The sequence below is a fragment of the Botryllus schlosseri genome, chromosome 1 (assembly GCF_051294905.1).
Source record: "Botryllus schlosseri isolate E-star chromosome 1, Bs_hap1, whole genome shotgun sequence".
Taxonomy (NCBI): Eukaryota; Metazoa; Chordata; class Ascidiacea; order Stolidobranchia; family Styelidae; genus Botryllus; species Botryllus schlosseri.
This window is the reverse complement of record NC_137236.1, coordinates 37,648,373-37,661,711: the sequence shown is the minus strand read 5'-3', so window position 1 is coordinate 37,661,711 and position 13,339 is coordinate 37,648,373. Positions and strand designations below refer to the sequence as shown.

General features: G+C 40.5%; 2 protein-coding genes across 3 annotated transcripts in view; both read right to left on the bottom strand.

Moving 5' to 3' along the window:
- LOC145436218 (uncharacterized) overlaps nucleotides 1-13,339 on the bottom strand; it is a 135,021-nt gene that overhangs the window by 14,717 nt on the left and 106,965 nt on the right. The window lies entirely within an intron of this gene.
- On the bottom strand, nucleotides 9,339-13,339 carry LOC145448948 (uncharacterized). 2 transcript variants are annotated; one of them, XM_080327417.1, is made up of 6 exons: nucleotides 13,018-13,339; nucleotides 12,867-12,907; nucleotides 11,417-11,516; nucleotides 10,887-11,365; nucleotides 9,988-10,118; nucleotides 9,339-9,566 (listed from the first exon to the last, which is right to left on the bottom strand). In XM_080327417.1, the coding sequence occupies exons 1-6, from the start codon at nucleotides 13,082-13,084 to the stop codon at nucleotides 9,431-9,433; spliced, it is 954 nt and encodes a 317-aa protein (XP_080183543.1). In that variant the 5' UTR covers nucleotides 13,085-13,339; the 3' UTR covers nucleotides 9,339-9,430. The 2 variants fall into 2 exon arrangements, with proteins under 2 accessions (XP_080183543.1, XP_080183534.1); XM_080327408.1 differs by having other exon boundaries at nucleotides 9,988-10,121; nucleotides 13,018-13,335.

Here is a 13,339-nt window from a genome sequence, read left to right as displayed (position 1 = left end):
TTTTCAGTCAAAAAAGTACTATAAGTCGAAAAATATTCAAAATCAGTAGTTTTCGATGCTGCAGCCTTCAGAATTTTCGAAAAGCTTATTCTTTTTCGCATCTCAAACTATGTGGTAGACCAAATAATACTCGCATATGGCTTGAGGCCCGAGTACTCAGCGAGCTTTGCCTTAAATAACAAATTATTTTGGTTTTCTTGCTTTTCAAGTTGAACTGGGATATTTTGTCGGTAGCGTCAAGTCTACTATTAATCTCGTGCATTATTATTATATTCTCTATTCACAGTAACACTGGTAAAAACACACATAATCCGGCGAGCAACCTGACCCCAAAGCAAAATAACGAGAATGAAGTAAAGTTATAAAATATCAGTAATACAGCCAAATTAATATTAACATTCGTATTGTAAAAAGCTAGTCGATCACGTATAAAAGACTCGTACGTCTTGGTCTGTAATTACCAACTGTAACAATTATATGAATCTATGGCATGAGATAACAAACTCGGCGAACAGGGTTCATATAGTTCAGACAAAGCTAAGATGTCATACGTCCTAAATTGAACATTGCGATTATGACAGAATTCTGTCAGAAATGAATGCCCTGCACGGTAGGCGACGTTATGCAAGCGCTGTGTCTCTAACTTTCCACTTCAAAAGGACAACGAATATCACAAAAGTAACAGCAGATCGACCATAATGACACTGACATAGGTGAGGAAATAAGAGTCGCGCCGAAGCTTTTTAGTATAGGGTCGGTTTGAGCAAATAACAGAAAGCCGCTATGACGCAGTTTGAACCAAAGTTTCTGATCCAGCATAACCAAATTTTGACACCTTAAACCTGACGAAGTTGCGTTTTAGTCGATCTCACGAATATGACTCGCAATCGTCTATGTGAACACTTTTATGGCCTCAATAAGGCCAAGTTGCAGACGAGAAGAAAAAAAACGACACCTAAAATCATCTCTGTTTCTTTAATAATTGCTGTACGTGGCCAAAGGTTGAGCAGTGGCTGCTGACGCTATCTGTGTTCACCGTATACACCAGATGGCATCTGATATCGTTACAAGTGGACAGTATCAAATCAGCGGGAAACAGATCTAAACAAGGGGCTGTGCGAAAGTCACTTATGCACTCTCGTCTTTAAAGCAATTGGAATTGTTCAACAGCACGTCTCGTTATAGGACGTGTACGGACCATATTGACCACTCACACACAACATCAGATTTCAATGACAACGATAATTTGGCTGCATTTCATAAGTATCATAATTGAAATGATCAGGGTAACCCCGCATTCCAGCGTATCACAAAACAAAGTCCTCCAAATTATTCACTTCAGTGAAAGTCTGCAGATTGCAGAATTGCAATACTTTTACCTGACAATATTAAGTCTAAAACATAATTTTTATGCTACGATAAAATGGTAGCATTAATATTGTTTTATTCAAGCGCGGTATTGAATCGAATTTGTCTGCGAAATATTTATATGTATATATTTTAAACAATTATGACTGAAATTCATTTCGATTACGTTTGGATTGCGTCGCATGCCACCTTGATCAATTGATTAGTAGATTTTTGTCAAACATTGTTCATGTACGTGCTGTGAAGTGGATCCTACACAGGGCCATGGGGCCGAGGTTACTGCTAAAGTGATGACGAATGAATATGATTAACTCGAAGTTACTCCATTCGCAGCAAAAATCTAAATTTTTACGAATCCTTTGTTAAAATAAGGGCTGTGCTGTTCGCTTCCGCCTGTGCTGACTTTGACAGCAGAAAATGTGACTCCATTGACTGTGGATCGAAAGAAAATAATACAAAGAATGGCAGTATCACAAAATAACCATCTCGTGAAAATTACCGCCTTGAAAATAACGCGATGGTGGTACCGGCGTCTGCCGGCTTCGAAGCTCGAACAAACTACCCCAGAGCGCCGAACTGAAGAATTCACTTCATCTTCGTTGTGATTTGGTGCGATACCATATTACGAAGTAACCGCAATTTCTAAATCGAATACCGGAGGGATTCGTACTGTTTATGGGAGTTCCAGGTACTCATGTTTATGTGTGATAATAAACGATTGCACATAATAATATGTCACTGCAATCGCAATTTGAGACCACACTGCATATCCTTCAGCGTACATAAACATCCTGGCTTTTTGCAGTATATATTAAATGATGCGCCACCTCGCGTTGACTTTTTACGAAGTGTGAACTTCCGCAACCTCAATTCCCTTCTCGCAAATAATGTGGACGGCAATATTCTGTCATTCGAATTATCAGAATTGGTATTAGATTCGGGATCGATTACTCGAAATGCTTCGACCTACTGCTATAATTAATGATGTTTGGACGACGTGAAACTATCGATTGACTTTTGAAAATGCGCGAGAAAATCCGTCGATAGAAAGCGGCCAGAATTCCGGCTGGTATCGGATATGGTGAGAACAACACTCAGCATTAGATTCACACACTTTTTGTAAAATGTATCCTGCCCCCTGGGCTTTGAAATTGTCGTCTTATCGTTAGATTTCGTTCCAAACGAACTCGTCGCCAAGTTGCTATGTTCTATTCTAGTACTCACGTAATTCCAGATAAAATAGCGATAGGGTTTCCGTATGCGCGGTTTAAACTGCAAGGGTGAATTTCGCGAGTGATTTCTCGAAATGTGGCGTCATCACTATCCCAGTGTTCTTCACGAATTTGGTTATGAAGCACGGGTCCATACCGATGTGGTCCGTCCATATGATAGGCCTACAGCATTCTGGAAAATATCCAACATTGGAGTATATAACGACATTTGAGACAATTACTTCAGATTGAAAGGCCAGCCTTTGTTCCTCATCAATACCTACTATGTCGTGCATGGATTCCAAGTTGATTTAATCCGACTTTTACCACGCGAGATATTATATTGCGTCTTGTGATACAAGCATATGTGGCATTGAAGCGGATTAAGGGGTTGAATGACTCGAGTTCGTTACTGATTCGATACCGGAACGAGTATTAGGAAAATCTATAGATTTCGAATACAACTCATTATGATGTCAACGCAATATGAATGACTCGAAATGTTTAAATATATGTAACTTTTATGCGATCATAAATAAAATAAGTCTGACTATCACAGATATTAAAGGTGATTTGGTATTTTCGAAAAATCTGCTCAATAGCGCCTTTTTTATAATGCTGGGCGTAAATTAATATTTCACAGAAATGTGGCATCGTTGTAACTTGCCAAGCCTTGTACAACACGTTTTGGACGCTGAGTTGAAATACATGGATTACATAGTGTCACAGCTGCAATTCACGTTATAAATTAACCCAGGGGCACCGTCCAATTTATTTACTTGCGAATCGTTACAATTATTAGTCGATTCCCTTCGAGCACTCAAATTAATGTGTATAGTCCGTGGCAAGACATCAAATGTACCGTATCATTCGTCGCTGCAAAACCCTATACTCTATTTCGGATACTGTTCATACTGAAGAGTTAGTTTGTCACAATCGCAATATTTAATTGGTGGCTTTGTATTAAAGTGGTACTGCTCACTAAATACTTCTAGCACGTATCGCTGTCTTGTCGCGAAAAAAGATGGTAATTTGAGATATTTCTCAGCTGATATCATGAAGGTATGAGTCGCGTACCAGTGGGGTACACCGCTGTGGTATCGTGTGGCATAGTTCCTTGATAATATCAGCAGTCGAATATCTGACAATAGGTACTTTGTAACGTAGTGATATGAATGCGTGCAAAAATTTCGCAACGGGATGAGATTACGCGTGATCTCCACGCCACAGATATAATCATTGGGAAGTGAAGCTCGTGTAACTTTGCAGTTTTAATATGGTGGCTTTCTGAAGAATATGTTTGCTGCCACAAACTGCTTCACACTTCCGTCCTTAATTTGAGACCACAACGAATTTAGAGCGCAGTGCCCTTTAATTTAAAACATGATCAGACACAGTATTCTTCCTTCATTAACAACTAAGTCTATCACCAAGTTGAAAACTTGGCTAGTAACGACCTTGGTGTTAGAGACCCGTGCACCGGTGTAAGGGCTCCGCACATGCGGCCAATTGAGAAGTAACTCACCGAAGTCACGCGTTGAATCTTTGACCATGACTGCTTTCTCACTATTAGGCGAGACTTCACGTACCTTTCTCACCAATCGGCTTTCTGGCGTTCGTCGAAGGTTCTATTTGAGAATTTGTCGGTTCCTGAACACTGGTGAAACACCAAAAATACCCGAGCACGGTCGTAAGTATGATCAGCACCAATGGTTCGCAAAAGTGCGCACTGGACATAGTGGGTAGAAAGTGAGAGCAGTGGACGGTGGGCAAAATGGGTAGAGCGAGGCGGAGACAGTTTAGATAAGCCGTGTTCGCATGTTAAGGGTGAACATGGCTGTCCAATGTTCACTGAACATTGTTCAGTGCTTGGTTTTTCAAAGTCAATCCATACTCCGGACAATTCGGCGATCCGTGAGCTCGAAAATTTGCCACGAAGAGTTCGTGACTTGGAAACAGATGGAGATCATTGATGCGCAAAATATAAATGAGGCTACATTACAAATACTGTAAAGGAGAAATTCCACGGACGTCAATCTCACTGTTATCGATGATCTTTTTGATAAGAAAAGCATGGTTCATAGAATTCCGTCTTTTTGTTACGTGAGGGTTGGGTCACGAGGTAATTATAAAACTCAAATTTAGGGTTGCGTCCTAAAAACCGTGTGGATTCTCAACTTCTTATCAATCCTTCGTTAAAGTGTATTCAAAAACGATATACGCAATACTTGGTATTTCGGCATCAAAGAAATTAAGAGTAGTGTGCAATCACTGCTACTTGAGTAAGCGACACTAGTAGATAAACCTACATGAGTACTACGGACGAGCAGAAGTACGCGTTGTATTGTCGCAAACCGCATCATTTTTTTTGTCGTCACATATCTACACATTCCACAACATCCTAACCATTGTGAGTTTATAATGAGCCATACCCGACTACCATGGTCCACTTAAAGTCCAGGTGCTCGACCTATAAGCCCTAATTAAGTTTGCATTTTACAGACATTGGAAACTGGATCATTTCATGGGAACAAGAATCTGTGGACTTTATAATATGAACCAACTCCTTAATACGCCTGTGCATAGATTCGAAATGCAATCAACCACGCCTGTGGAAAATATTATAATTTGTACCCTATCAAACTAGCAATCCCACGCCACAAATAAGATTTATCTTTATACGTGACCTTTTGCTTACGTTTATTGACATCAGTTCAGCCCAGTTTTATGATTAATTTCATTATTCCAAAACACCTGAAGATTTCGATAAATTGAATAGATCGTACACAATCGAAACGGCTTGAACTCTTTCAATCTGACACCCATCATGAGACACCTGAATAATTATGCAATGTAAATAAATAAAAAACTTCGTAAAAGTGATATTATGCTTCCGAAACGGATTCGATTATCACTCTTATCAAATGTTATTGAATGAACCAATTTGTCACAATGACGGGTCCGAGTCGAGTGCGGAAACATTTGATGCTTAAAATATAAATTTTAATTAATAAGTGACAGATGGTCAAGTCAACACGCTAGTCCAAGTTGGTATTAAGTTGTTTCGCGTGCCACGCAATATTTAAATCGTAAGAAAATGCACCGTGTAAAGCGAACTCGCGTATTAGCTCCTTTATCGAGCATGAGTTTGTCGAATGAAATAAGGATCACGTTACCCATTCTACATCAGGATCGTTTTCCTATACTCTCCCTCGTAAACTGAACGATCAAAATATTTGCTGAAGTGTCAGCACATCCGAACATTTATTCGTGAGTTTTGCTGAATAAGCTCTTTGCGAAAATATGTGGAGTTTGCAACAAAATTCACCGATAAAATCGAAAGACAAACATAGAAAAATCCCGACTATCTTCATTCACCACAAACGATCTGAAAACAGCCTCCTGTCTCGACTGCACTCAACTACCGGTGAATATCTGTACGTTCGGTGCGTTTTCGGATAGCTATAGCTTCCAATCTTCTGCCAATTGGCGAAGCTTTTGTTACACCTGCCGAGGAACATGTCCATTAACGTATCTAATTTCTGAATTTCGCAAAATATTTACTCGAATTATTGATTTTCCGCTTTCATCACCACCCTCAAACGAGATTGCTCGTGGATTCAACTACAAACTTGAAACCACGTTTAATCATCGATAGGGCGATTTTTTACCTGAAAAAGAAAGATTTTGACCTAAAATATCAAAATTTTGACATTTTTTCACCTCAAAAAATTACTTTTGACAAATTTTGACATCATGTATGTAAATTAGGTATTTTACCAACATAATGTTAGAATTGTATTACTTATCTTCATTTATGGTTCGAACTGTCTATTGTTACGAAGTAGATTGGCGTGAGAAAAATTATTTGACCTAAAAACTTACAAATTTTACATGAAAAACTTAATTTTACCGACATCTGGACCAATGAAGAATTCAAGTAGATACATCATGCATTATCGTAGACATCATTTAAATTTGTTGCAGTACAACGAAGGATACTTTCCTACATTCTCTGGTAGAAAGTATTTGTCCTTACTAAGTAGCTTGCCAAGAATTAAGAAAGAACGTTCAACAGCAACAGTCAGTTGTGGGCTGGCAGCACGGAAGTTGTTCTTACGCTGCTGGTGACAAACCGTGTTGCTTCATTCTGATGACGTTGTCTACATCACAATTTTCCATCATGCACTACTTGATATAAGAACCAATGCCCACGCAGTCTTGCTTCGATATTGTGGTATATTGAGCATAATACCATGTCAACCAATTTGTTTAATTTCACCGTTTATGATTCACAATGAGCAGACAATGGGTCGTCTACAACGGTAGGCCTATAAAGTAGGCTACAAGCTACTTTACAAATGATAAGTTCACCGACAGTGCAAACATCTACGATACAAACGAAATGTGGTTGCGAATATTTTTTGACTTTGTAAACATTTTGGACAATTTAATTAATTACCTGTTCGACATAACGTTACAATTTTGACAAAACTTTGACTTGTTTTGACATACATACAAAATCGCCCTAACCATCAGGAATGCTCACACATGTTGACATGTTGACTACGCAAGTAGAAGTAGAAAAAATATCATGAATTTGGATACTCTTGTAAAAGTAACAGTAATAGCTATCTCCATGTACGTAAAATGCAAGTACTCGGGGCCTAGTTTTACCTACCCTAAAGTAGCAGTGTCAAGTGGAAGTGGTATAAACATATATATAAAATGTTGAATGGGTGGCGGAAATAGGGAAACCAAATTTGAGTGCACCGTAAAACTAGAAGTAAGGTCTCGCGAAATTTATCGAATTCTGTGACCTCGAAGTCAACACAGTGAAATGCAACAAATAGGTTGTCCGAGTCTTAAACATTTATGTCAATCAGTCCCCCGCCCCCTTGGTCGTCCAGATCAAGTGAGGCAGACCTTCCTGCGGTCAAGTGCAGCGTGACGTCATAACTATTGATTTATCTGATTAAAGAGCGGGACAGGAAAATCCGTGTTGCAATCAAAGTTTCCAAGTGGTCGCTAAAGTGCCTCGGTGCAGAAAAGCAGGAAATATGTCACCTAAATGCGCACCTCATTTAAAAAAGAGCTGTTCGTGGGCAAATGCTGAGCCGTAGATACCATATTATGCGTGCCTGTGTCGCCCGAATGCGCTCGAGGGCTATTTACATCGTCACAATCAGACTGTGTCAAAAGAACAGAAAACATATCTAAACAAGTAGTGCAATATAGTCACTTTAAAACTTACCATCGCAACTTTAAAGCACCTGATTTGAGCACGTGAGTGCGGTTCGTTAAATGAGATTTATATCAATGTCACAATGCTGTTTGGGTGATTCTTGACTTGGATAACCACCTTCAAAACATAGTTTGAAAACGCCGTCGTCATATCATATATATCTCATGACAGATAAACAAGACCCGGTTGAGTTCCAACCTGTGTTTTGGGATATGCACAATTTGACAATTTCTACAATTAACGACAAGAGATTTGTTAGATATCAATAATCCAGCAGCATTTGAGATATTGGAACACTTGAATGATTGGAGTGCTAACCCATTGCTCAGGTAGAAGTCTGCTGTCTGCAGAATCGCTACCCGATATTATCAATTCGGGTCATTAATTTGTCTGCTGGAAAGCTATTACCGTTTACAAAATTTTTGTGCCTTTCCGAACTAAATTGGTTTCCGAAAAACAATCTATCATATTAATTACGAATGATTGTCATTGCGATTATGATTAACCCACCAATGAAGATCGCGCGACGATGGAAAATGTTTCATGGTTGGTAGAATGCAGTGCAGCTACAGGCTGTCCTAATATTATATTCAGATCTACCCTTGGTCAATGGGATCTGGATTACCCTTAAAGAGAATGTCAATGGAATTGATATACTATGTTGACTACATCACGCGACAGGCAAGACTAGCAGAATTCCATTGCGCTAGCGTTAACCCACATCTACTCCGACTTAGACGAATCCGCGAAAAAAATCGACCACTTCGAACGGAAGTGAGAGTAAATAACACACAGAAAGGCAGTGCCCTAAAATTACCTTCCCGTGAAGATTATCGCCCTGAAAATCATGCGACGGTGGTACCATCGTCTGCCTGCTTCGAAGCTAGATCAAACTTCCCCCGAGGGCCGAACAGCAAAGAGGCGTGGAATCGGCATAATTTTACCCGAGAGTTGACGTGACGACATCTTACGACATTTCGCTCATTTCAAAGGCAGAATCGAGTACTTGGAGTGATTCGATGCGGAGTCGAGTATGAAGCTTCGGGTCATGTATTGGAGAACTACTGACTTTTACTTGATACAGCCTATGCAAACACATATACTTTTACTACGACCACCAAGTACATTCAGCAATGCAAGCTACATCTATTTAAGACTTTTCATTATGGAAAGAAATGATTACCATCACAATTGTCGTATATAAATAATATGAAGCTTGTCTTTTCTGTGCCCGAGACAATATCTCTCATTACTGGATTCGGATCGACTGCTCAAAACTGATACACGAATGTTCGGCCCGACCCTACTGTCCGCAGACAGTGGAGATATCATGACACCATACTTTCGGATGATTTTTGTAAAAGTGCGTAAGCAATAAAGGTCGTCGAGCCTCGGCAATGACGAGAACAACAGCAAACAGTTACGCACAAGTTACTTTTCGTAACACATATCTTGCCCCCTGGGCTTTGTAATTGTCGCCTTATCGTTAGATCTCGTTCCAAACAAACTCGTCGCCATGTTCATGTGCTCTATTATAACATTCTCGAAATGCTCGATATAATAACGGTAAGGTTTCTGCACACGGTTCAGAAACTTGAGCGACAGTTCACGGACATAATTCACAAATACTTTCTCGAAACATAACGTCATCACGATCCCAGTGTTCCCGTCGCGTTTGCTTCTCTTTGCCGTTTGTGGAAACTGCCCCAGATCGAAGTAAGTCGAACATATTTGCCAGCAGTCTGGAAAAGATCAAATATCGAACCATTCAACCAAGGTTTAACAGAGGTCAACTAGAATATTTTCGGCTTTCTCAAAATAGCATAGAATTAGAATTATTGACTTCGCAAAAACTTTGAAATCGAATACAATTCCAATTAGTTCATATCAAGCCCAAGTTCCTTCTCACTCGCACGAGAGTAACAAATGTCTGTACATCAAGCTAGGCTCGTTTCGCACTATACAGTTCTCCTGTATCATTTTCAGGAAAACCAGAAATTAGATAAGGCTTGAAATTAGAGCATAAAACATTTCAAAATTTAGATTGGAATTAGATTAGCGGCATTTGCTCGAATTGGACAATACTTATATTTATCTAGTTCTCCAAGTCTGCAATGAGCAGCACCTGAGGGAGTTTGATTAATGCGTTGGCGCCTAGCTTACCTATTGTCGCTGGGTGTCTTCACATTGGTACGGAGCAGTCGAGCGCCCAATCCCGAGCACAAACTCTCTGCCTCCTTTAGTGGCGTTCGGTAGATTCCATAGCGGCATCCGTTGCGCGTCATCAAAACCGACTGCTGAGAAAAACATTTGTTTCGTTTCAAGTCGATTTGTCGGCTCATTACGAGCCCTGCTCAACGCGTCGGCTGTTACGCGGGTTCAGAGACTTGCGTAATTTGACCTTTTAACCTGCGTAACCTGCGCCTAAAGAATATAATGCCGGTGCTGTTCCGCGTTGACGGTTATTTGGTATTTTTCGACCATACCAAAGTTACTGCTCTTTGTAAAAATACTGGGGATTCATCTCGGCAGATATATTTAATTTCAACTAACGTACGTACGTAGCTGTATGCCGCGATGCGATAAATTCCGGTTTTAAGGCATCCACAGTGGATAATATCATATCAAAACTATTATTTTCGTTCGATAATTAACTTTTAGTCGATATTAGGATTCGAGTCGAGTTGACTATTCGATTATCGCTTTTGATAGCAAATATACCCCAATGCGCAGCACAATTTCGTGTACCGGTTAAGCTGAATATTAAGATGTCGCCGTCATAATATTTCTTCGTGGCATTTGTAATAAATGGGCACTGAGCTCTAAATATATGTAGCACGCATCTCAACGTCGGCCGACATTACGTCACCATTTATTTGGTGAAATGGTAAAAGTTACAACAATATTCGAAACGGTTTATTTCGTCCTTGGTAAGGCGTTGACCAACTTCCAAATGAAATCTTCCATAACACGACCGCCACCAAGTTTACAAAGTTTGCTGTTGATTGCACGGAGTGCTCTGATTTCACCGCCACACCCAAGCGCGTGGCTAATTAACTGACCAAAGTCTGGCGTTCAATCCTTGATCCCGACTCGATGCTTCTTCTTTTACGGTTGTATCGGTGCGAAAATGGCCACATAACTCCGAATGATTGTGGAGATACCGCATAGGATTGGTGAGGAATCATAGCTTGCTCATGAAACAGTGGCGTTGCACGTGATTGGTGCGGAGCCCTGGCTAGCTCACGAGTCGGTGGGGCCGAGCGTGATTGGTGAAGAGCCATGGCCTGCTCGTGAACTGGTGGCACTGCACGTGATTTGAAAGGATCCATGGCTCGCTCACGAACAGGCCAGACAGCACGTGATGGGTGAGGAACCCTGGCTTGCTCACGAAAATGCGGGACAAAATGTGATTGGTAAGGAACCATGGCATGCTCACGAGAAGGCGGGACCGCACGTCGTTGATGAGGAAGTATGTCTTGCTCACGAAAAAGCGGGACTGCACGTGATATCTGCGGAACCATGGCTTGCTCGCGAACAGGTGATACTGCACGTGATTGATGGTGAGGAACTATGGCTTGCTCACGAACAGGCGGGACCGCACGCGATTGGTGAGGAACTCTTATTGGCCTCTGGTGGCCCATCGAAGGCACTATTTGAAAGGTTACTTGCCCTGGAGCTCGGTAAAATACCTGTTATAAAGAGGGGGCCAGAAATGTTGCTATTCTGAATAGAGAAAATTAAGTGAGCAACTCTACGAAATTTTATTATTTTCTTGCTGGTGCAGTTCTTCAGTTCGTTTAGCTGAATTGCGGTACAGAACTAGAATAATTGCCAAGAATACATTTAATATAACTCGAACACTATAGTCAACCTGTCATTGAACTCAGGCACATCTGATGGGAAAAATGCAGGTGTGACTTTTTAAGATGCATTGTGAAAAAATAAATGAAACTAGTACCATGACTGTAGTGGTCAACGAAGCGAAATATTGACCAGAATATAACCCAAAGAATGCACATGACACTTGAAAATTTCGACAAGATGTGAAAAAAATGAGATTCCTCTCAGTGCTAGCTATCACACAATTGAAAATACAACTTATCGCCTTTAATTCCGCTGAAAGTAAAGATTCATTTTTTTATATCAAATGGCTGGATGATTCCAGTAATGACGGCTGATTCAATAATACGACTGTCTACGCTAGAGGATTTGGGTTCTGGAACGATGGTACACCAATTGATATTGATATAAATCTCCAAGAGGTGCCGTGCTTTTATTTTCGTCTACCACCTCAGTAAATCGACGAACGTATGAATACATCACACCCTGGGAATATATCCACCCAATGAGTAGTATATTTAACTCTTTTCGACCCATTGCACTCATTGACAGGGTGTGAAATTACAATTTGGTAGCTGGAAATGCCGTTCACAAAATTTGCATCCAACGCTAGGGTGTATGTCAAACAAATACACTACTTGACACCAATATATGAATATGACTGACGTAAGATATTGGTTAATTTCATTACACAAAAATAAATGTATCTCGATCTTCAAATATAAAATCAACTACATGATATGACGGCGCACTGATTCGAAGCCCCTAACACCCTCACCCTGAGGACATAATATTGGATAGTCGTAGAAATGTCGTAATTGGAATGTCATGCGTAGGTTTCGGTCGCAAACAAGTCTCCAGTTAACGTCGCGAGGTATAATCCACAGCTGGAACCCCAATGGGTTGCGGGTTCGAGTCAGACCGAAGTCGACTCCAGAATTCCTACCTAAGTGATGGAGGTTTATCTAGGCTCCTCCTCGCCATATCATCCGCGTAAACGGTGTCTTATAAAAGAAGAGAGAAGCATAGGCCGTGCTACAAGTCGGCATCATGGAATAAAAATGAAGAAAATTGACCTTGTGTAAGCGACTACACAGTAGTCGACTAACACCATAAATACCACAAATAACAACATCATCATCGCAGGTTTCAGATCTCTACAAGAGCTAGGGGGTTGAATGAAATAAAGGAAACGTTACCGATTCGATGGCCGGATCTTTCCCCCAGTCTTGCGCATGAACTGAATGAAAACAACAGTTGGTGAGTTGCCTGTTCCACGGAAAACTAATTTCCGACTGCTGCTTAACAAGCTCTGAGCGAGAAAGACTGGTAGTTTGTAACCGAACTCACCGATAAAATTGACAGAACATAGTAGTAAAATCGCGACGAACTTCATTTTCCACCAATAATTTGCCATCAGCCACCTTTCTTGACTGCACTCAACTACTAGTGAACCTCTCTACGTTTGCAGTGTTGTCGCATTGCCAGCTTCTAATGTTCGCCAAACTGGATTTACTCCCGTAACGCATACGGTGGAACGTGTCCATTAACGTATCTGATTTCTAAATTTTTACAAAATATTTTCCCAACTTATTGAGTTTCATTACAAGCCCCAAGCGAAACTGCTCAAGACTTCAACTATACGAAACTCCCATCCCCATCCTCTAGATCA

Bases quoted from the DNA above. Each gene is read 5' to 3' on its own strand.
- LOC145448948 (XM_080327408.1), bottom strand. From the start codon at position 13,084: ATGGCAAATTATTGGTGGAAAATGAAGTTCGTCGCGATTTTACTACTA. The intron at 12,908-13,017 runs GTGAGTTCGGTT...GTTTTCATTCAG, and splicing joins ATGTTCTGTCAATTTTATCG to TTCATGCGCAAGACTGGGGG. The intron at 11,517-12,866 runs GTAACGTTTCCT...TCTTTATAACAG, and splicing joins AAGATCCGGCCATCGAATCG to GTATTTTACCGAGCTCCAGG.